The sequence below is a fragment of the Passer domesticus genome, chromosome Z, assembly GCF_036417665.1.
Source record: "Passer domesticus isolate bPasDom1 chromosome Z, bPasDom1.hap1, whole genome shotgun sequence".
NCBI lineage: Eukaryota > Metazoa > Chordata > Aves > Passeriformes > Passeridae > Passer > Passer domesticus.
In genome coordinates, this window is record NC_087512.1 from 12982361 (window position 1) to 13003675 (window position 21315).

The window sequence follows — 21315 nt, forward strand, 5'->3', positions numbered from 1 at the left end:
AAATTACTTATGTAATCTTCTTGATATTAAAGTATTTTTAATTTAAATTTAATTCAAAAGGTGGAAACTGCACAGAAAACCTGAGAATATGAAAGATGAGAAAGCTACATAAAAAAACCAAACTCTGCGAAACAATCACTCTTGTATTGATTTATTGTATTATTTGTATTAACACATCAACTCTACTTTGCCAGATTCTAAAAAATGAGTGCACGAATACTTTGCACTCAATGTGTGGTTTTAAAAAAACACAGTAATATATGTTTAGACTGAAGGTATATCTCAATTTATAGTGTAAATCCAAAATATCCTGTCTGTTTCTAGTATCACATTAACATAGTTATGGTGAAAATTGTAGTGAATAGTAAGCCAGACAGATATCCTCTGTGATCATAGTTAAAACTCTGCTATCACACTTCGAGCCATAAATACTTCATACTGTAAGTTTTGCCAACTAAGACTTGAAAATTTTTGATTAAAAAAATTCATACGCATATCAAGTCTTATCATTGAGAGTAACCCCTTAAAAAGTACTAAGTGCAATTTCAGCAGAATGCACCTTTATTTAGTTTGATTCCCATAGCTTTCATGGGGAACCATACAAAGACCACTTTATTTTGAATATAGGTAAGTTCCAGTAACTCATGTACGTGAAAACAGAAAGCAAACAAAAACTAAGAACTGAGACTATTTTCCCTCTTGCTTAAGAAAGGTTGCTTAAGAAAGCTATGAATATATGAAACTGGCTCACTAATATGGAAAAAAGTACACATCCTCTCTTTCATGGCAGTCAGCAAAGAAAGTCTCAAAACTATTCCTCTGCATACATCACTCTGGTAAAAAGCTCATATACAAAAATACCTACGAACTAGACATCAGTGGAAAAGACAGCGTATTCAAGGTAGGATATAGGAATCTAGAGAACTTCAGATAAACAGGAAAGCAGGATTACTTTGGCACATATGTGCTTGTGAAAACATTAAGTAAAATTTAAATGCCTACTGCAATTGTACAGATTTTTCTTCTGCAGATGTGCATAGATACTGTAAATAGGTGTCAGGAAATAAGCAGTTTGGTGTTCCAGTCAGCTTGAAGAGCAGCTGCAAAATGAACCACTTTCCAAAATATGGTCTTATAATATTAATTCTAACCAAGACACTGAGATTACACCTGTAAAAAAGCCATTCTTACATCCTCACCTAGGAATTATGTTAATTATTCCCAATGTGTGATCTTGTATGGCAGCTTTGTAAAGGGCATTGCTTTACTGCTAAAACTTCTAAAAAATGGGTTTCATAAATGAAACGTTAAAAGCTTTCCCAGGATAGAAAGAGAAAACTGAAGGACCATTCCAAAGGATAACTACTACAAGGTTGACTTGACAATTAATTACATACAGTTTCTGATAAACAAACCGTTCTTTACACAAAATCTAGAATCCTGCATAAACTTCCTCAAGACCAATTATGAGAATAGTATTAAATAGTATTAGTTAAGACTATGTAAGGTACCAAGGCATATTAAAAAAGCAACTGTTAAAAAAACCTTGTCTATTCATAGAGAGAAAATATCTATTTAGTCCTCCATTTAAATTTACAGTTATATCCTCAGCTTCCAGGAAGACATGATGTTCATGACAAGAATCACAGCAATAAGTCTTGATACATATCTTTGTGAATTACAAACTTATTCCCAATTCCCCCACCTCTTACCCCTCAAAAAAATCCCAACAGAATGTCATCGCTCTGCACTACAAGATACACAACTATAAATATTGCATATTATCATGACTAAAACCAATCTTTTCTTTTGAAATTTTTATCATGATCGCTTAATAACAATCAAATATAAATTATTCTGGAATACAGTTAAATTCAGGAAGAACTTCCTTAAACTTTCAAAAACTCAGATGTTTAAAAGAAAAAGAAAAAATAAAGGAGACAAAAAACACAAGAGGGTCAAAATCCTGGAGGCTGGGGAACATTCCATAACTGTGTGACTACGCATTTGTTTGCCCTGTTGTTCTGCTCTCTTCTCTGCAACAATTGTAAACTACTGCCAAGGTTGGAGTGACCCAGTACAACTGTTCTTATGGTCAAGAGCCAGTAAAAGCCTTTCCCAGATTTACAAAATTTCTTATGTCGGTACACAAATCAAATTGATACTTCCCAGAATATCACCAATGAATTTGAATGGTGAATATAAGTTTATTGTAATGGTTTAGAAAATTATTTTCAGTTCCTCCAATTCATTTTCTTCTTTTCTGCCACCACTCCTAGAAGCAGAAACATCAGGATGGTCGTAATTTTAAGCTGTTTTAACAAAATCTGTGCCTTTCTGACATCTTGCAAACAGTATTTGGAGAGTGGACCAGGCAAATCTGCTTTAAAACCACCCAAGAGAATTCTGATCACATATTTCTCTAAATATTATCAAACTGAAATATGATCTTATTCTGAAACTATTTTCTCAATCAGTGTTCTGATTCTTCTCTGCATCATTTCAATATAATCAAGAACCTGAAAGCATAAATGTTACAGGGCTCTTATCAATAACCTCAAAGTTGTCAGAAGTAGCCACTGTCCCCAGAAATATCCTGTTACACAGGGCATCATGTAAGAAGTCTATCAACATTAGCAGATGTAGGATCACCTAGTTTGCCAATCTAGGCATGAAGGGTGACTTGCATGACATGGAAACACCAAAGCAGTAACATAGTCAAATTCAAACCTTAATACAGTGGCATAACTAGAAACTACAAGTAATTCATAAACAGCACCAAGAGAAGCAGGAAAACATTTAAACTGCAGCAAATGTCATGCGCTAATTTCCCCATCCTAAAATGCTATATAACCAGAAGATTTCAAAACAGTGCTGACTGATGATATTTGAAGGCTTCATTCCTTCACATTAAGGAATAGGACACGTCCTTGCATCACACGAGTAATATAGTCACACTGCTGTGACCATTCAAGACTTCTACTCTTTCTCCTGAAAAGGGACAGGAAGTGTCAGTCATATTTATAGATTTCACAAGACCTAAATACAATTCTCTGAAGATAGAAGACACCTAATCTATTGGTCAATGTCAACTTAGTAAAACCTATCCAGCTGAAGTAGCTAAGCTAAAAACTGAGCTGCAAATGCCACATTTATAGAAACAGCAAGATTTTTTACTATTTCATTTTTTTGTACTTCATGAAAAAAACCCAGAAGTCTACCCATGACACACACATATGGTTTGCATAAAGAAGGAGATGAACACATTCTAAATTCTCTAGATATGAGGTTGCTCAAACTGAATTCTGACTTCACTGATGCTAAGGAGGTAACAAAGGAATAAGATTACTTACAGATTTAATAATTTGTTTTTAAATAAATAATTTCTAGGCAACAGCTGTTCTTGACAGTCCTCCAAGTAATTATTTTTAAATATATGTATTTATTTATAGTCTATGTACACTTCAAGCAGGAAACCAATCTTCTATGCAGCTAAAAAAACCCAAACAAAATCCCTATGTTGTTCATCATGCACCTTAACATTAAGAGATTCATTAAATTACTCCTTGTTACTCTTACAGTTACTGTGTATTTTTCCATAAGTCAAGACCATATTGTTTTGCTTTAAACACCTTAACTCTTAGCATAAATATCTCCTACCAATCATTCTGTAGTCTCAAAGCAACAGAAGTAGTTCATTTCACAATGAATACTTATGCAAAAAGGGCACAGAGATGTACTTAATTTCGGCCAAACAACTGCTAACTCACGGGAGCCATTTCAAAGATGGCAAGTAAGAAATCTTTACCATTTTGCCACCCTTTTTCCTCCCTTGGACTTAAATGGTTACTGAAAGTATAATTTACAAACAGCATGAAATTATGTTTTCTTACCATTTTCCAACTGAAACAGGATTAAAAACTTTCATTTTGCATTTCAAACAATTAAACACAATTCTACTAAACAAGAAAATAAATAATAAACTAAAAACTGTGTTTCTGAAATGTTGCAGGAGCAGCCAGCTGAATGAATTTTCAGATCTACCCAAACCCATAGCAGTAGACAGCAGATGAACTAGAATGAGCTTAGAAAAGTCTAGGGAAGAACAAAACCAGTAAATCTGGGGGGAAAAATCTCCCCTTTTAAGAAAATGTTCATAAAGGCTATCACTCAGATTAATTTTTTAATGAACAACATTGATTCAAAGGCTATTGCTGTTCAGGTAGAATTCAGGTGAAGAGATTTTCTCATATTTATTTACGCAAACTTATGCAAGCCACTAGTGACATCTAGAAGGGTTTCAAGTATGTGCTAGTAAAATTCAGTAACATAAATAAAAAATATTACTGTAAGTATTTTTTGTTTGCTTTTTGGGATTGGGTTTTGTGTTTGGTTTGAGGATTTTTTTACTACATTTTCTCACTTATGCATCTTTACCAGTGTTCCTCCTTTACATCAGGATGCAAAGATTTGATGAATACACTTTTTACTAATCACGTTCAGAAGTTTTGCTTCCAAAATCTCCATCACCACACCAGATGATAGGCAAATGAAAAAAAAAACTCTGCAACATATACAAATATACCAACATTACAAACTCTTAAACTAGAACAGATACATTTTATTGTCACAGTTACAAGTGCTCCAGTTAAAATGTTGACAAATACCAGCCAGCACTTCCGTAGCACTGTTGTGTCTCTATACCGACTCTTCTGCATCAGACCTATTCACAGGAACACTGCTCAGTGTGCGAATTCGCCTGCACTATTGTGCAAGTATCTGCCTACATGCAGGTAAATCACTTCCAAAGAAAAGCAAACTTCTTACTTTACCTGATATTTTGTGTAGTCATCTAAGCCTCAAGACACATATTCTTGTCTTAGTTGCCAGATGTAGTTAGTATTAAAAGTAGACTTCTGCCATTTACTGTTTTGAAAAAGAAATCTCAGAACGAGTTTCTGTTAGTGTAAAAATTAAGAAAAACTTGTCTGATTTTTCAGTACATTCCCCAAAGTCAGTTGTCATTTCAGCATCTCTTCTTAAGCTGTCCTGTAAAGCTCTTGAGCATTGCTCCTTTCTGCAGTGTCAGACTTTGTATGGATATTAAGAGTAGGAAAACTGCAATTTTAATATGGCTATTTCACTTCTTCCCACTTTAAAGAAAAGTAACTGTAACTGAAGTTAAGCGTCTCTTCTATGTTTCTAGGGTAAAACTTCTGAGATTGCTAGGTAACTGGTAAAGTACAAATAAAGGTCATCAGCTTGGGCAAGTGATGCATATTTTACGGACAGGAGATGGTTGACACAGCTTCCTTGTTGACTATCATTTATGACGAAGGGTGAGTTCCTTTAGACAGCATCTACATGGGATAGGCTCTAACAGAAAAATTGCTGAAATCAAGCATTGCTCTAATCTCTAAGTGGGAGATGCCTGGAAGCAACAAAAAACCCATGAATAACATTTATGACAAAGACTCAAATATATCAGGAAGGCAGCAGGAGACTTTGACACTTCAGCACTCAGGGAGGAAGGAAGTATGTTGAAGAAAGTAGTGAAAACATAGCATTGCTTAAACATCTACAAAGGTGTTTGGATCAGTATAGTGATACTGATCCAAATCACAGAAAAATCTCTTGTAATAGAAAGTACAAGATCTTAGAATAGTCGTTTTATTCTCTGACCACAACATTAAGAACAAAGAACCCACACACAAAAACAAATTTAAAGGTGCTGTACTTAAAAACTTTAAAGACAGACATAAGTGTAGATCTTCAAAGACATGGTAGTACCCAATTCTTAAAGAAATCTGTAATCTTAACAACAGACAAGCAAGCCATAAGATTTTAAAGTGGTCTTTTGCTGAAATTTTTCTTTCATTAAAAATGTGGTTCTTGTTTTGAAGAAATGGAAAGTGGAAATATTTTAAGCACACACCATCTTAGTAGTTCTGTGAAGTCTTAAGATTATAAAAGTAGTGCTTAGGAAGCAAAGCCAAAGGTACAAAAGTGTTATTAATCTAACTGGGACAATGCACTATACAATTCTAAAACAACAGTCAACTAAAGCACAAGTGCAGACAGGACAGTTAAGTGTATGACTTAATTCTGAAGTGCCTGTATTCAGCACTTCAACTCTCTTACTTTTAAAACCTATCGAAAGCTTACATATTGCCAAAAAACTTAGCAGGCCACCATCCTTGATCACTTTCTCTTTGCTCCTCCTATGTAATAAAAAACTCCAACATACAAAAATAACACAGCATAACATTTCTCAGCCAACAAAGTAAGAGGTCTCTCCAACGGTTTTTGTCCCATTGTTGCATATTTCTCGCCTCAGGAGACTGCATAAAAAATGTCACTAATTATCTTCTTATGACTGTTACAGTTTCTGTTACAGATTCACAAAAAAGGGAGCGAAAAACACCTATTGCTCTGTGTGACTTGCTCAAGCACATCATCTTGCTATAGCTACCCATGAAAATGATGGCAATACTGCAACGTGAGTGTGAAAGGTACCCACACATTTTGATTGTCTGGCTGTTTTAAAAACACTGTTTCTATGGTGTGGTGGAGCCCCACTTCTCCAAATTTTCAAGCCAAGTACATTTTCCACAAGAACAGAAAGAAACACCTAAAGGCTTTCTGTAACAGACTTGCCATTAGCATGGAAGAACTGCCTCTGAGCCATTAGAAAGTATACACCAGCTGCCATCTCTACAGTGGTTTCCCTACTGCCACGCTGCAAGCAACACAAAAGGGTTATTTTTCTGCTTCCCCCACTACTTGAGATTTCAGTATCAGATGTGTGCTCTGTTCTCCCTGCTTCTTCTACACTGATGAAGAAAGCTGGAAACAGTATGGTCACCAAATCTCAAGCTGATTTTGGAAACAAAATTCATCTAGCCTTCTTTAACTATCCCACAAATAACCCTTAAAAATGCCTGACATTTCTGTGGGCTGTAAACTGCAAATAGCATCCCGAGATGTTTGCCCTGCATGCAATGCATTATGATATACCGTGTGGGAACACGGACTCAAATACTATGTGGTTTGAAATTATGGAAGTGCAGTAAGAAAAGTAACACCACTTAGACCTCATAAAGTTAAATGGAACTCCTTTATGTTTTATTATTACCTATGTGACTGGAAAAAATGAAGGCAAAAAAGGAAAGAGTATTTTCTCAGACAACACTAGTCAATTTTGTGATATCAGTCTCAGGGAGAAAAAAAACCAACTCATTTTCTCAGCTGCTGCTTTGTTCATGTATGTCCTATGTTAGTCAAAGACTCAACATCTACAAAATATCTAAAATAGAATCATTTGTACAAGAAAATTTGATAAACCAACCAAAGTAGAATCTTGCAATGCATGTTTTTGAATAATAAATTAAAGTACTAATATTTGAGATAGGTACATTTCAGTTGTTTAAAGAGTACACTATCAGCAAGTGAAGACTGCTACCCTCAAAACAAAGGAAATGAACACTTACACACACGAACAGCACTCCACTCAACTTCAGTATGCAGTTGGCACCCCTGCACCAGTAAGCAAACAAGCTCTGGAAAGGTCCTAATAGCCAGCACAACCTCTGAGCTACAGGATTCCAAGAAAATAGGGATCCCTCAAAGGAAGATGAGCCTGACGACAGATAATGAACCATGAGACTGCTCTCAACTAGCCAAGTTCCAAACTACTGAGGCCTTCAAGATCCAAGGACAACAGCCAAAATTCCAACAAAAGAAGAGGTGTTCATCACCCAGCAGTATAAAGTGATTCAGTTACAGAGGTGAGCAAAGAATCACAGAATGGTTTGGGTTGGAAGGATCTTTCAAGGTCACATAGTTCAATCTCCCTGCCAAAACTTAGGAGCACATGAAGTGTGGATTACACAGGCCTTTAACAGTGCCCAGAGCTCCAGGAGGAGTATGAGCTTCTGTGATTCAACTTCGAATGCCTGTAAAACAGTCAGAAACAAAGAAAAGGTGCACAATATTTGTATTACGCTTATACACACAACCATGGCCAAAGCCAGTGGAAAAACCCCTACCAAATGCACTAATCTGGTTGATACCTCCAATTGTCATTTCTGGCCTTCAGAAGTTATGAGCTTGATTTCAGTAGTCTAATTAAACCAATCTCTCTCATCCCACTGCTAAGTCCTTCCAGATGACTGCAGTGGGAGTTGTACTGGTGGTGAGTCTGTCCTCCTTTTCCTTTTCTGTTCTATTCTGAGCAGGTAATATAACACAAGGCCAAAACATGAGTGTTCCAAATCCCAATTATTAATTGCAATTTTGTAATCAACAGAATACATGACGTATTATTTAACTAGACAAAAGCAATGACTCTACCCTGTATCTGCACCATTATTTCTTACTATACCAACATTATATGCAGAAATGTTTATCCTGGGAACAATTCTGCCAGAGCTGATCAATGCTTCAGCAAAGTGGTATTCTTAAAAAAGCTTTATCTGAATTCCCTTACAAGATGGGCAGGGTTTAGTGGCTCAGAAACAAAATAAATACAAAAAAACAAACAAACAAATACACACAAAAAACCCAAACAAAAACAAAAAAAATCATCCCAACTAAACAAAAGAACAAAGAACCCCTTAAAGAACCAACCCCACACCCTGAAAAAGTTAAAAAACTCAGAAAAAGCAAACCATATACTTACATTATCACCTTTAACTAGGCTAATAAATGTAAACAGAAAGCTCACACATACCTATACAAACACACAAAATGCAGCATCCACCATCATGCAAAATGGCTTTCATAAACATAATGCATCATTTTTAAAAAGGCAAAGCACCAAGTAGCTCCAAAAAGTAAACCCAGTGTAGCAGCCACGGTAAAAATTTGTAAAAGGCTTGGTGTCTTCTGGGAAAACTACAGGACCAGAAAAAAGAGCAAACCAAACACATACAGAGAAATGCAGATCACTCTGCAAGCAGCAAGGCAGTCCTCACACCTTACTGCTCAAAAAGCTAGGTAGAAGCAGAAGTCAGAGCAGCATGAACTGGAGTGCTCTCCCCTCATCTATTATTTGTTTTGAAATTCTTTATAACAGCACTGGCCTCTTGCATGGCAAGTGTAGTCACAGGTGTGGACGAGTAAAGGTCTAACCTGTAGGCTGTCATGCCATTACTAACAGGAACCTATTCAAAATCAGGCAGTGCCAATAGAATTTCTTGTGTTTGTAACAAAGAGGCCCCTGTAACTAGAAGCATATGGCCGAGGCTCTGTTTATGGTGATTCTCTACTTTGCCCAAATCAGATATTTCACATTAATCAACACAAAGTTCAGTTGTACCAGGAAACAAAAAACATTAGAACATTCTTTTAAGCTAATGCAAACGTGAGTCCTGTGGAAAACTATGTGATCTGCACAACACAGTGAATCAAAACATTGTGCTATTAGTACCAAATTAGGGTAACAAAATATTTAAAATAATTGCTTACATAACTATTGTAACAGCTGGAAAAACAAATACTCGTTGTGTTCACCATGGAAATCAAGTTATCATCTAGCTTAGTTAATGTCTTGCTGAGACTTTTAAGCTTCTTGCTTTTGTTTCCTCTTTAAAATGCAGTTAATATCTACATAGATATACGGCGCTATATGGTTACAGATCAGTCAGCTGTAGTCTTTCTAACCAAAAAAACCCCAAAACCGTTGGTTTTTAACATCTAAATTTAAAGAAGCTTCTTATTTGATTTCCCCAATGATTTATTCTTTTGGTAATAGAAGATAAATTGGCACAGTGCAAAATACCTTTTTTAATTAAAAAGAAACAAAAACACATATTAAAAATGCAGTTTGCATCTTACTCAAGAGCCTATCTTACAACATGATACAGTGTAACAGTTGTACTGCTACTACTACAGGCCTCTTGGAATCAGCAGGTAGCTGAAAACATCTCATGGCAAGAATTGGTATCACAATGATAGTCACCTATCAAATTCTGATTAGAAGATTTCAAGCACATCTCAAAATTACCACTCCAGCATTTAAATTTTGCGTATTATTCTTTCACCTCAAAATACTTCAGTATGCTACAGAACATTAAAAAGAAATTATTAGACCCATTAATTAAAATCCTAATTCTGCAGAATTCATAAACAGGTAACCTTGCTTACAGTAACAACTTTGTCATGTGCTTAAACTGTTAAGGCCTTCGTTCCACATTTTACTGATGAAAGCTTCACATGTTTTAATTTTTAAAGACAGCACTTCTCTAAAGTAATCATGTCCATTGGGAGACAGAATGAGAAGAGCCTGTTTCTTTAAACTGAGGGAACCCTAGCTGTTTTCCCAGTTATTAAAACACACTTGTAAATATGATATGTATACACAGAGATAACTTGCAGCCCACAATAAAACTGTTTAATAAAATAATTCTAAACACAGCTTACTTTGTGGGAAAAGCGAATTAGAGAAAGTATAATGCAGTATCAACAATTCCAAGATGAAAACAGTACTTCTGCTCCTGGTATTTTTACTTCCTTTCCATTTCACAGGCCACTTTTATCTCATTGATTCTGTCATTTCCCTGCCTACTTCCCAATAAAATGGATCTATTCAGCATAACAGTCATCCTGGATCTCCTGAAGCAGAACAGTTACACACCAGCATAAACTTCACTCCCTCCCCAGACCAGGATCCTCTGTCCCATGAAATATCACCACTTCTAGAGTAGGAACATTCCAGTTTGCTTTCTGAATTTTACCAGTCTCTTCGGGAGGGTCTAACCCTTACCTCAGTACTCAGCTAGACAAGATCACATTTCGTACCCTATACATGTATGTAGGGAACCAGTACCTGTTCGTCTGAGACAAAACTTCTCAGCGTGTAGCAGATATCAGCGTTGCTTCCTTCCTCTTAACCACCCCCACTCCCCCCTGACACATCTGAGAGCACTGGAGGATGTCTGAAGCAATTTAACAAGTAAAGGGGATATGAGCGGCCGCTGGTCTTGGAGCAAGAGGCTCACGGCCCGCGGAGTGGCCAGCCGGCCTACGGATATACACGGAAACGGGATGGAGTCAGGCGCACGGCAGGATCCGCCGGAGGCTCGGCCGCGGTGAAAACCCCGTCTGCGAGCAACAGGGGCTTCAAGGGCAGCCCCAGCGGCGGCCGAGCAGCCGCGGCACGCACGCCGGGGAGCGGGAGCGCCGCGGCCCCGGAGCTGCCCGGGCGCGGCCCCGCGGTGCCCGCGGAGCGGCTCCCAGCCGCGGGCGGCTCCGCTCAGCCCCCGCCGGCGGCCCCGGCCCCCGCGCCCGCCCCACGGCCCCGCCAGGCCGCTCCGCTCCGCCGCGCCCCCCGCCCGCCTCGGGCGCAGCGCGGCTCGGGCGGCCCCCCCGCCTCGCCCGTACCTCGGCTGAGATCGAGGGACACGTTCTCCTCGCCGCTGTCGTTCCGACCTGCGGGGACGGGGGGAGAGAAGCGCGTTAGACGGGCGGGGAGGAAGAAGCCGGGGACAGGGAAGGGAAAGGGAGGAGAGGAGCGGGGGGCGCCGGCGGGCACCGTGGCGGGGCGGGCGCCGGCGGGGCGGCCCGCGGGACGCTCCTCACCTCGGATGCGGAGGTGCCTCAGCGAGCGGGCGCGGAGCGTCGCCGCCATGTTTGCGGCCCCGCAGCCACAACACCGGAAACCTCGCCCGCTCTCGCGAGGGGAGGCGCGCGGAGCCGCCGACGCGGAGGGCGCCCCCCCCCCCCCCCCCGGCACCTCCCCCCTCACGGCGGGGGTGGGGCGGGCGCGGCTGCGGCCTGGCAACAGAAATAACTCCTTTTTCCTTTTTTTTTTTTTCCTTCTTCTGTTTTGTTTGTTTGTTTGTTTGTTTTTGGTTTTGTTTTTGCTGTATTTTTGCTTGATTCTTTGTTCCTTTCGGGGTTTGCCCGGCCGCTTTCTCGGCCTTGTGATGAGGTGGTAATTCACGTGGGTGCGGCGTGACCGTGGGCTTTGTACGCCGGATGTTTTCTGCTTTTTTAAAGCGTGAAGTAATTAAAAACAGGAAAAAAGAAACAGCTTTTCGTCGCTTGTTTGGTTTGTGCGCAGCGGGTCTCTTTAGGCTCAAGTGCTGACCTACTTCTTACTGCTCTTACATTTGTGAAACTTAGTTAATAAAATAAATGCAATTTAAAAAATACAAAGAAAAACAAACCAAAAACCCCAATGTGGTAAAGAAGTCCCACTGCCAGAAACCGTTCACTGCCATACTGTCACCTCTTTAGGGAGAAGTTTAAATTAGCTCATCGCGCCCCACATCCAGCCCTGATGCCACAGACAAGGCAAATCCTGCACTCTGACATCCCAAATTCTCTAAACCAAACAATTATAAAGCTGAAGTGTGGAAGTAGCCAGCTGTATCAAAATACCTTCAGAAGCTTAGGTAACTGTTTTCCTGTTTTCTAGTCAATTATTTTCCATTCTGAATTTTCCCTCTTCTCTTGAGGTCTTTCAATTCAGATCCAACATTACTTATAAAAATCTGCAGGTTTTGAGTATTCATGAACGTTAAGTTTCATCTCAAAATTTTTACACTTACTGGTGCACTTCTGAAACATTAATGCTGATCTAGGAGAGTAAAATAATTATTTGATAAGACAGAGTGGAAAAACTTTTTGGCATATCAATTAATGCCAGACACAGAAGAATCTTGTTATAATGTAATTATATCAAGTATACTCAATTTAAAATATGATTTTCAGAAACTTCTGCATCATGATTTTAAAATATGTTAAATATGAAGCTAATGTTTTGAGGGAACCAAAGATTCTGAAAATTAGAAGCTCTAAGCAACAAAATCTCATCTGCTCATGACACAGGAACAGGTTGAACTTCCTTGAGCAGGTTCATCAGTGTGCCTCAGGGCTGTCCTTTAGGGTTCCAAGTTCAGGGAACCCTTGACCTCCTGCAAATGCCAAATTAACTGCTGCTGGTGGTAGTAATGCTGCATCCTATTTAATACACATTCTGCTGTTGTGTAATTATTTTCACGTAACTTTGACTCACCACTAAATATTGGTCCAGTCTGGATTGGATTTGAACTTGTTATCGCTATATAAAGTGCTTTGGACACTCATAGTAAATGCTACTGCCATTCAGCACTTGCTTCTTCCCTAAGAGATACAAAGTCTGGAAGAAATTAGGTACTTCAAGAAAACCCAAACATTATATTTCAACAAGGGAGAATAAGAAAGGAGTTATTTTTAAATCCCAGAGTACTCTTTAGCGGATCCTTTCCTGCAGACACCCTTTAATAATCAAAATATTACTTTTTATTTTGGGGGGAGCTTGAGTTTCCTGTCCACGTTAATTATATTTGGATTCTGCAGGCAAAATTGTGGTTGTCTCTGATAATTACACACAAAAGAATGTCATAATCTCAGTTATAAGTGCTAATCCGCAAGGTTCTGTTAAAAGAAGGTTGAGGTATAATTAATATTTGTCACAACTGCAATTAAAAAAAAAGAAAAAAGGAAAAATAACATTAGATTTTAAATTTTTAATTATGGAGAAATGGAAACTGTGAGAATGCATTAACCTCAACCACTGCTTAGATCTTCACAAAACAAACAAACAAACAAACAAAAAACACAGAAATCCCAACAGCCCCATACATAAGGCTGCAAGGAAAGTCAGGGCCTTGAAATGTTGTGGTCATCACTGGCATGAGGAGTTCTCACCCTAGGAGAGCAGAGCACATTTTTGGATCTGTCTTTGGATCTTTTCCTATGTTCTAGTCTTTACTCAAATGCGGGGAAAGAATCACAAAAGTTTATTCAAAAAATTACAGAGTTCCCTTACCTGTCAAATTTTCTACACACTTTCATCAGCCACTATTGCTCCTGAGTATGTGGAAAGAGAGAAATATGGAGGGGGGAGAATCTCTTTGTCCCTTTTGGAGGGGGAAAATTAATACCAAAGAGAAAATTAACTTCTTCACTAGGCTTGTGTGTCACACAAGCTGATCCAGCGTATGGCAGACTCTTCTGTTTATTTTTTGTCATTCAGTGTCTAAAACATAATACATCAAATCACTATAAATCCAGTCAAAGAAAAGACATATTAGTGGCCAATTGGGCAATCAGAATGCTTCAGTTTAATTCTTCCTTTATAATTTCATGTGAAAGTATGTGGTTTAGTTCTCTATGTAGTTTAGTAAATCTCCAAAAGGAGACACAGGGACACACTGTGAAAGCATAATTTCCTGTGAGCTGCCGGTGTATTTCCCCTCTCTACTGCAAAGCATGATATATGAGACCATAACTATCCTCTAGTGTCACCTGGAGGTGTGCAGAGGCTGGTTAGTCTTGAAACCAGGGTAAAACATTTCTGCATGTTCAAGGACTGGAAAGGGGCTTCTAAAACTTGAGTCACACTTCTGTGTTTGCATGTGAAGGACTAAAAAAAGCCTGCTTTGTTCTTTTCTTTTCCAGTCACAAAATTGTTGCTTTTGCCCCCTCATGTGTGGGGCAGCCTTTTTACACGCTGAACAGGGATATGCCATATACTGTAGAAGCTACTACTATGTGAGCTATAGATCTTCAAGAACTAAAATCCGAAATAAAGATCAAAGAAGAAAGCTTTTCACTTGTTTGGAATCAAAGAAAGAAACTTAGTGGCAGAGCATTACTGTGTTGAATCATTTAAACTCCACGGAAATGAATATGGATGTGCAATGTACCCCAGCTGCAGCCTGTCCATCGTATAAATGTAGAATAAAAACCATAAACTTGAATCAAACTATGCAGACAAGAAGATAACTTACTGAATTCAACTAAGCTGTGATTTGTAGCTGCAGAGTGTTTTATCTTATCCAAATGTACTTGCAATACTCTTCCTTAATTTGCAGTATCATGAAATTGGCTATAAATAAATGGTAAATACTGAATGACAATTGGACAAACAGAAAGAGAAGAAAATCTAATGAATGGGATCAAAACTTTAAAACAATCATCCCTTCTTTGCTATTTCTATACTGTTAGCAAGAATTTTTGTAATCACTCTGTTTGTTTAGTCTTATTCTTGACATGAAGACCAGCAAACTGCATAGAACATGATAAAACATGAGCTCTGTTCTCTGCAGCTAAGAAATAATGTCAGTGGAGGTATAAAAAAGAAAAGTATAAAAAAACCATCACTGAATGAAGTATCTCAGAAGTTTATCTGATGTTGGTTTGTCCATATAATGTTACAAAAATCATTTGACCTGATTTTTCTTATGTAAAATAAAAAAAAAAATAAATCTCAGGGTGTAAAAATGTCTGTCTGAGCAGCAGCTCAGAATCAGGTCAAGAAAGACACTAAGGTACTTGAGTGAGTCCAGAGAAGGGCAATGGACCTAGGGAAGGGTCTGGAGTCCTATGAGGAGCAGCTGAGGGAGCTGGGAATGTTAGCCTGGAGAAAAGGAGGCTCAGGAGAGACCCTATTACTCTCTAGAGGTCCCTGACAAGGGTTGTATCTGGCAAGGTGGGAGTCAGTCTCTTCCCCCAAGCAATAGGACAAGAGGAAATGGCCTCAAGTTTCAGCAGGGAGGTTTAGACTGGAGAATAGGAAATATTTCTTCACAGGAAAGTTGGTCAAGCATTGGAAGAGGTTGCCCAGGGAATCACCATTCCTGGAGGTATTTAAGAGCTGGATAGACGTGGAGTTTAGGGACATGCTGTAATGGTGGACTTGGCAGTGCTGGGTTAACAGTTGGACTCAATGATCTGAGATGTCTTCTCCAACCTAAACCATTCTGTCTTTGAATGGGTCCTAGTAGATTTTTGATTTAGAAGTTCCACTATTTCAGTCAAATCAAATCCAGCTCATCGGCACTTTTTTAGCAGCCAGACAAATGTATAGTATCAAATTAAATTATTGGCAGCTCTGAACACCCAGTGGTCATTCTGAGGCAAAACAGAGGTCCTAGAGCAGACCTGCACAATGCCTGACCCCTGGGCACTGAAATTCTCAGACCTCCCTGCGCTTCCCTGTTGGCATAAAGTGGTATAAGTGTGACAATGAATGTCACATCTCCAACCAGATACAGAGCAGTGTGTGGGAGGATGCAGCTGCAGCTCTGGGCTTGTGTGCCTGTTGTGCAACAGAAGGACCTGCTTGGGAGAGGATTGTGCTGCAAGATTGAAAAGGCATCCTCTTCAGAGGATGTGAGGAGGGAAAAAAATGGGAAAATTAGCTGCAGCTTAATCTACATAAATCAAAGTCCTTTAATGTGCTATTCTTGAGATTTGTTTTTACGTCCCCATGATACAGCAACACGCAGAAATAGGTCCTTCCTCCTGCGTGTAAATTCATCTGACTCCTGGGAACAGAGTCTTTTTGCTGTGAGTTCAACCAGAGGATCTGAGAAAAATTCAGTGTGGCCAGAGCTGTGTTGAAACCCTAGCAGAATTTGGGGTATTGGGAAAGGCAGAGGTCTTGAAACAGAATTGCAAAGTGAAAGCAGGGATATTGCATTTTATATGCATCTGCTCCCTTGGGAATCCATCTGGTTCATGGGGTCACCTGGGGAGGGAAATAGTGACATGGATATCCTGAAAAGATGAGCTGGAAATCCTTTGGACAACCTTGCACTGGTCATGAGCCAAAATTCAGGCAATGTGACAGCAAAGGCCATCAAAGTCCAGTGCCCAGGGATGTTCCCTGGCAGAGTTTTAAATGATGTGTGGATGTAGTATGGATGCAGCTATGGGCTGCATCTGGTTGCAGGCAAGGTGTGGGTTGCCAAACTGCCCAGACTGGCACAGTGCAGAGAGTAATTCAAGCAAGGAAGACCTTAGGGGTAAGTACTGCTTAAGTGGATGCTGATTTTTTTTTTTTTTTTCTGAAATTTTGATATATATGTTAGTTGGTTTTGATTTGACCATTTTGGTCTTGGAGAAAAAAAATGTAGGCTATTTGCAGTTGCAGTTACTACTGGACGTGCTTTTTGGGATGTGAATGCTCTTCTGGCTTACATGCTATATCCCTAATATATTCCTATGCTTTGCTCTTCCTATATATTCCTATGCTTTTTAAACATAATTAACTAGGTGTATTTCTACATATATTGAAAATGGGTTCTGTAGACACTATTTTAACTATCAACAATATAGTTGGCAAAAGTAATGTAATTTGCTATAAACACCCCCCCAATACCTCACAATTTTTTTAGCTCAGGAAATTTCTTTTCTTTTCCTGAAATTGCTCTGATTTTGAAAATCATCATAATCCAAGTTAATTCACAAAGATAGTACGCTTAAATAAAGACAGAAATAAAAGGTATTAATAAAAATCAGAATTGATTGTAGTTGTTTGTAGTGTTAATATTTCTTCAGTACCCCATAATGGAAGAAATTTTAAAAATGAGCATACAGTGCATAGCAGAAAATTAAGCAAGAGCAGCAGTAAGTATCATAGTAAAGCAGTAACAATCAGTGGCAAAATAACAGAAGGTCAAGTGCTGCAACAAGTCTTCCTGATTAACTGGGCATGTTGCTAACTAGATTGTTAATTAGTACAGCCTTATACTTAGGCACGCGTTCATGTAAGATTTTTCCCAGCATTCCACACTCTGTAATCCTATTGAAGCTGTGAAAAGCAGCAGGTGTTTAGTTTGCGTATGGTTGGCATAATAATTACACCTGAGCAAAAAACTTCAACAAAACACAGCTGCTGTTTCTGTCCAAATAAACTCCAGTAATAGTGCTGAAACTCAATGTAAGGATAATTTTTCATCTACTGATGCAAAATCTTTGTGACACCAGAAACTCTTTTTGTAACTCATAGTCTTTTCTTAAAACTGAAGAAGCCCATTAATATTTTCTTTGAGCTCTGGCTGACAAACACTGGCTAACATTTCAGTAGCCATGCTGATATACATCTTGGTATCCATACTGAAATATTTGGATATTGGAGATTTTCAGCAGCCAGTGATTGCCATTAGAACATGTTTCAGTCTCTTACATGGCCAGTAGCAAGTAGCTTAATATGAATACAGAAGTAGAAAAAAGGGACACGATAGAAAATAATTTTTTTTTAAGTTTAAACTGGCAGTTGTAAGATGTAGTTATATGTAGCATCCCAACTTGAGTACTAAAGAAAACTCCCCCAAATACTGAGGGCAGAGGAAGGTATGTTTGATCTGATTTTAAATGCTGTGGGATAAACAGTCTCTAACTCAATATACAAGAATTATAAGTCTCCTCACTGCCTGTCATTAAACCTCTGCTGGTGTCACCCACAGAGTTAGGAATCTTGGACAAAAAAAAAAAGGCATTTAAACAGCAGCTTAAAAATTGAATAAAAATGAAAGTGCCAGGGGCAGGAATGCAGAAGTAGGGGGAACGGTTTAAAAGGATGAAAGGAGAAAGGAACAAGGAAGCAGAAAAGCAAAGAACAGAATGCCATGGTCAGATGGTCAAGGAAAAGAGGAATAATTATGGGGAACAGGAAGTAATTGAATAAAAAAAGTACAGAAAACATGTCAGGCATTGAAAGGAGGTAGTGAAAACAAAATATAGATTTTCTTTGGATCAATGCAGAAGAAGAAACTGGGCTTACCTGTGTGAGCTGGAAGGTGTGTGACAACATTGTCCAAGGCAGGAGAACATGGAAGAAGCTGAGACGCAGGAGAAGGGAAGGGAGCTTGGCAGTGTGTCCCTTCTGTCAGCAGCAAAAATGGATGAGAGCCTCGTATTGTGTGTCTGTGTTTTGTGTACATTTTCCACCTGAAGCACACCTACACGTAAATGAAGGATCAGGCAGCTTTTTCTGTTAAGAACTTCAAAATCAGGAATCAGGCCAAAGAAAAAAAAAGTTTAAAAAAAACAGGGAAAAAAGCCAGTGCTAATTTTTCCTTTCTTTTCCTGTCTCATGATTCCTGAGCAGTAGGATTTTGTGCTATTACTGAAGTAATGCAAATCGTATAATATTTCTTAAAACCCTTGGTATCCATCTCATTAGCATTTCATTCATGTTTGTGTTGACATTTTGCACACTTACTTTCTGGCTAGTAGTGAGTATTTTAAATTCAAGCAATATTTACATGTCTATGTGTTAAGAGAAAAGATACACAGTGTCCCATATTCTTTGTGCAAGGCCCACAATATAAAAATCCTCCAGCAATAAAACTTTATACATTTATTCACATCTTAATCTTCTCTCTCAAAGTGCTTTCAGAGGAGGCAAGTAAAAATGATTTACCAAATTCTATGCATGTTTAGGAGTCATCTATCTAGAATGAAACACGGAGAAGGAAAACTCTGAGATCACTGTACTTTTCTGCACCCAGGGAACTGGCAGGTACCACACTGCTGCTCAGCACAAGGTTAGAACATGAGTTAGGGGGTGTTCTGCAGTACCATGGCTAATCAGAGTGGCACTGAAATTGTTCCCAAGTGTCTAGGGCTCTGGAAATTGCTTAAGATGACCCTTCATCTGCACTATAGCCTTATTTCTTAGCCAGGCTAAGCAGTCAGGGTGGAGAGTTTGTAGGGTTATGCTGCTATCCTGAGAGAATTGCTTCTTATAGATAATTTGACTCTTTCAGAGCTGGTTCAGATTTCTCAGCCTTGGGACCAGGCTATAGCAGACCATATACACATAAAGGTTTAATTCTGACAAGAGCCACAGACGTCAGCCAAAACCATACCAACAAACTGCCTGTTAACATGGGAGGTGCAAGATGGCAATGGATATAAAGTGTAATAATGTCAACCACTAAATTCTAATATTCTTCTTCGCTTTTTATTAAGTTTCTCAATATAGCCTAACCTATTATTTACATTAAATTTTAATTACTATTCTCTATTTACTCACCTTTTTATTACTGTAAACATAGTTAAAATCTGATTTTCTTTTATTATAAGGTAGCCAACGTTGTTGATCAAGAGAAGGCAGTTGATACAATCTTTTTGGATTTCAGCAAAGCTTTTGATACTCTGACAGGAGCCTTCTGGACAAAATTTACAGCCCACAGCTGGATAAACACATCCTGTGGTGGCTGAGCAGCTGGCTCATGGGTGGGACACAAGGGGTTACAGTGACTGGGGTGACATCAGGTTACAGTGACAGGTGAGATCAGAGATATCACTAGTGACATGGTAATCTGTCACTAGTGGGGTTCCACAGGGCTCCATCCTCAGCCCTGTGCTCTTCAACATCTTCAGAAATGACTTGGACACAGGACTGGATGGATACTAAGCACGTTTGCAGATGATGCAAAACTGGGAGGAGCTGTTGACTCCCTCTAAAGCAGAGAAGACTCTGTACCTGAGATGGGGCAGCCCTGAATGTATGGACAAACTGGGAATGAGGTGCTGGAAAGCAGCACTGCAGAAAGGCGTCCTGGTCACTGGTGAGTTGAACACGAGCCAGCAGTGCCCTGGCAGCCAGGAGGGCCAGCCCTGTCCTGGGACATCAGGCACAGCATCAACAGCCGGGCAAGGGAGGGGATTGTCCCGCTCTGCTCTGCACTGGGGTGGCCTCAGCTCCAGTGCTGGGGGCAGTTTTGGGTGCCACAATGTAAGAAAAACATTGAACTATTAGAGAGTGTCCAAAGGAGGGCAGCAAGGGTGGTCGAGTGTCTGGAGGGGAAGCCGTATGAGAAGTTTCTGAGGTCACTTGGTCTGTTCAGCCTGGAGAAGAGGAGACTGAGGGGACACCTCACTGCAGTTACAGCCCCCTCACGAATGGAAACAAAGGGGCAGGCATGGATCTCTTCTCTGTGGTGACCAGTGACAGAACCTGAGGGAATGAACTAAAGATGAGTCAGGGGAGATTTAAATGTTAGGAAAAGGTTCTTCACACAGAAATTGCTTGAGCTCTGGAACAGGGAAACGGTCAAAGCACCAAGTCTGCCAAAATTCAAGAAGCATTTGGAAAGTCTGTAATTCTGTAGTCTATTTACAGTATAAATTTTGCATACTATTACTTTTTAAACACAAGATGATGTCTCTCTTAGCTTTGTATTTAACCATAAGCAGAGGCAAAGAACAGGAAGATAGAATAGTGGGAGTCCTAATCTAGGAAAGTACAAAAAAATTAATTTAGCTTCAGTGGTTTGGTTTTATATACAGGATTAATGGATATATGCCACAAATTGTTCTCTGTTTGTGCCTTCCTTTCATACATTAAAATGGGGATAAAATGTTTTCCTCTCTCACAAGACAAATCCATTCCTATTCAAGGGAACGTGAGATATCATTGTGAAGAATGCCATGAGAAACTAATAATTCTGGGTGCAGCATAAGCTTGGGAAGATTTGCACTAAATGAAGGAGTGGCCAGAAACTGAATAAGCAGGGCTGAACAACTGCC

At 39.2% G+C, this 21315-nt stretch overlaps 1 protein-coding gene across 2 annotated transcripts in view; it reads right to left on the reverse strand.

Annotated features, from left to right (window-relative positions):
- Positions 1-11690, reverse strand: part of RICTOR (RPTOR independent companion of MTOR complex 2) — a 75712-nt gene extending 64022 nt beyond the window's left edge. For both annotated transcript variants that reach the window (XM_064405137.1, XM_064405136.1), the window contains exons 1-2: positions 11581-11690; positions 11383-11430 (exon numbers count right to left, since the gene is read on the reverse strand). In XM_064405137.1, the coding sequence (XP_064261207.1) occupies positions 11383-11430; positions 11581-11629 (97 nt within the window). In that variant the 5' untranslated portion in view covers positions 11630-11690. The remainder of the gene's footprint in view (positions 1-11382; positions 11431-11580) is intronic.
- Between the last annotated feature and the right edge of the window lie 9625 nt (positions 11691-21315).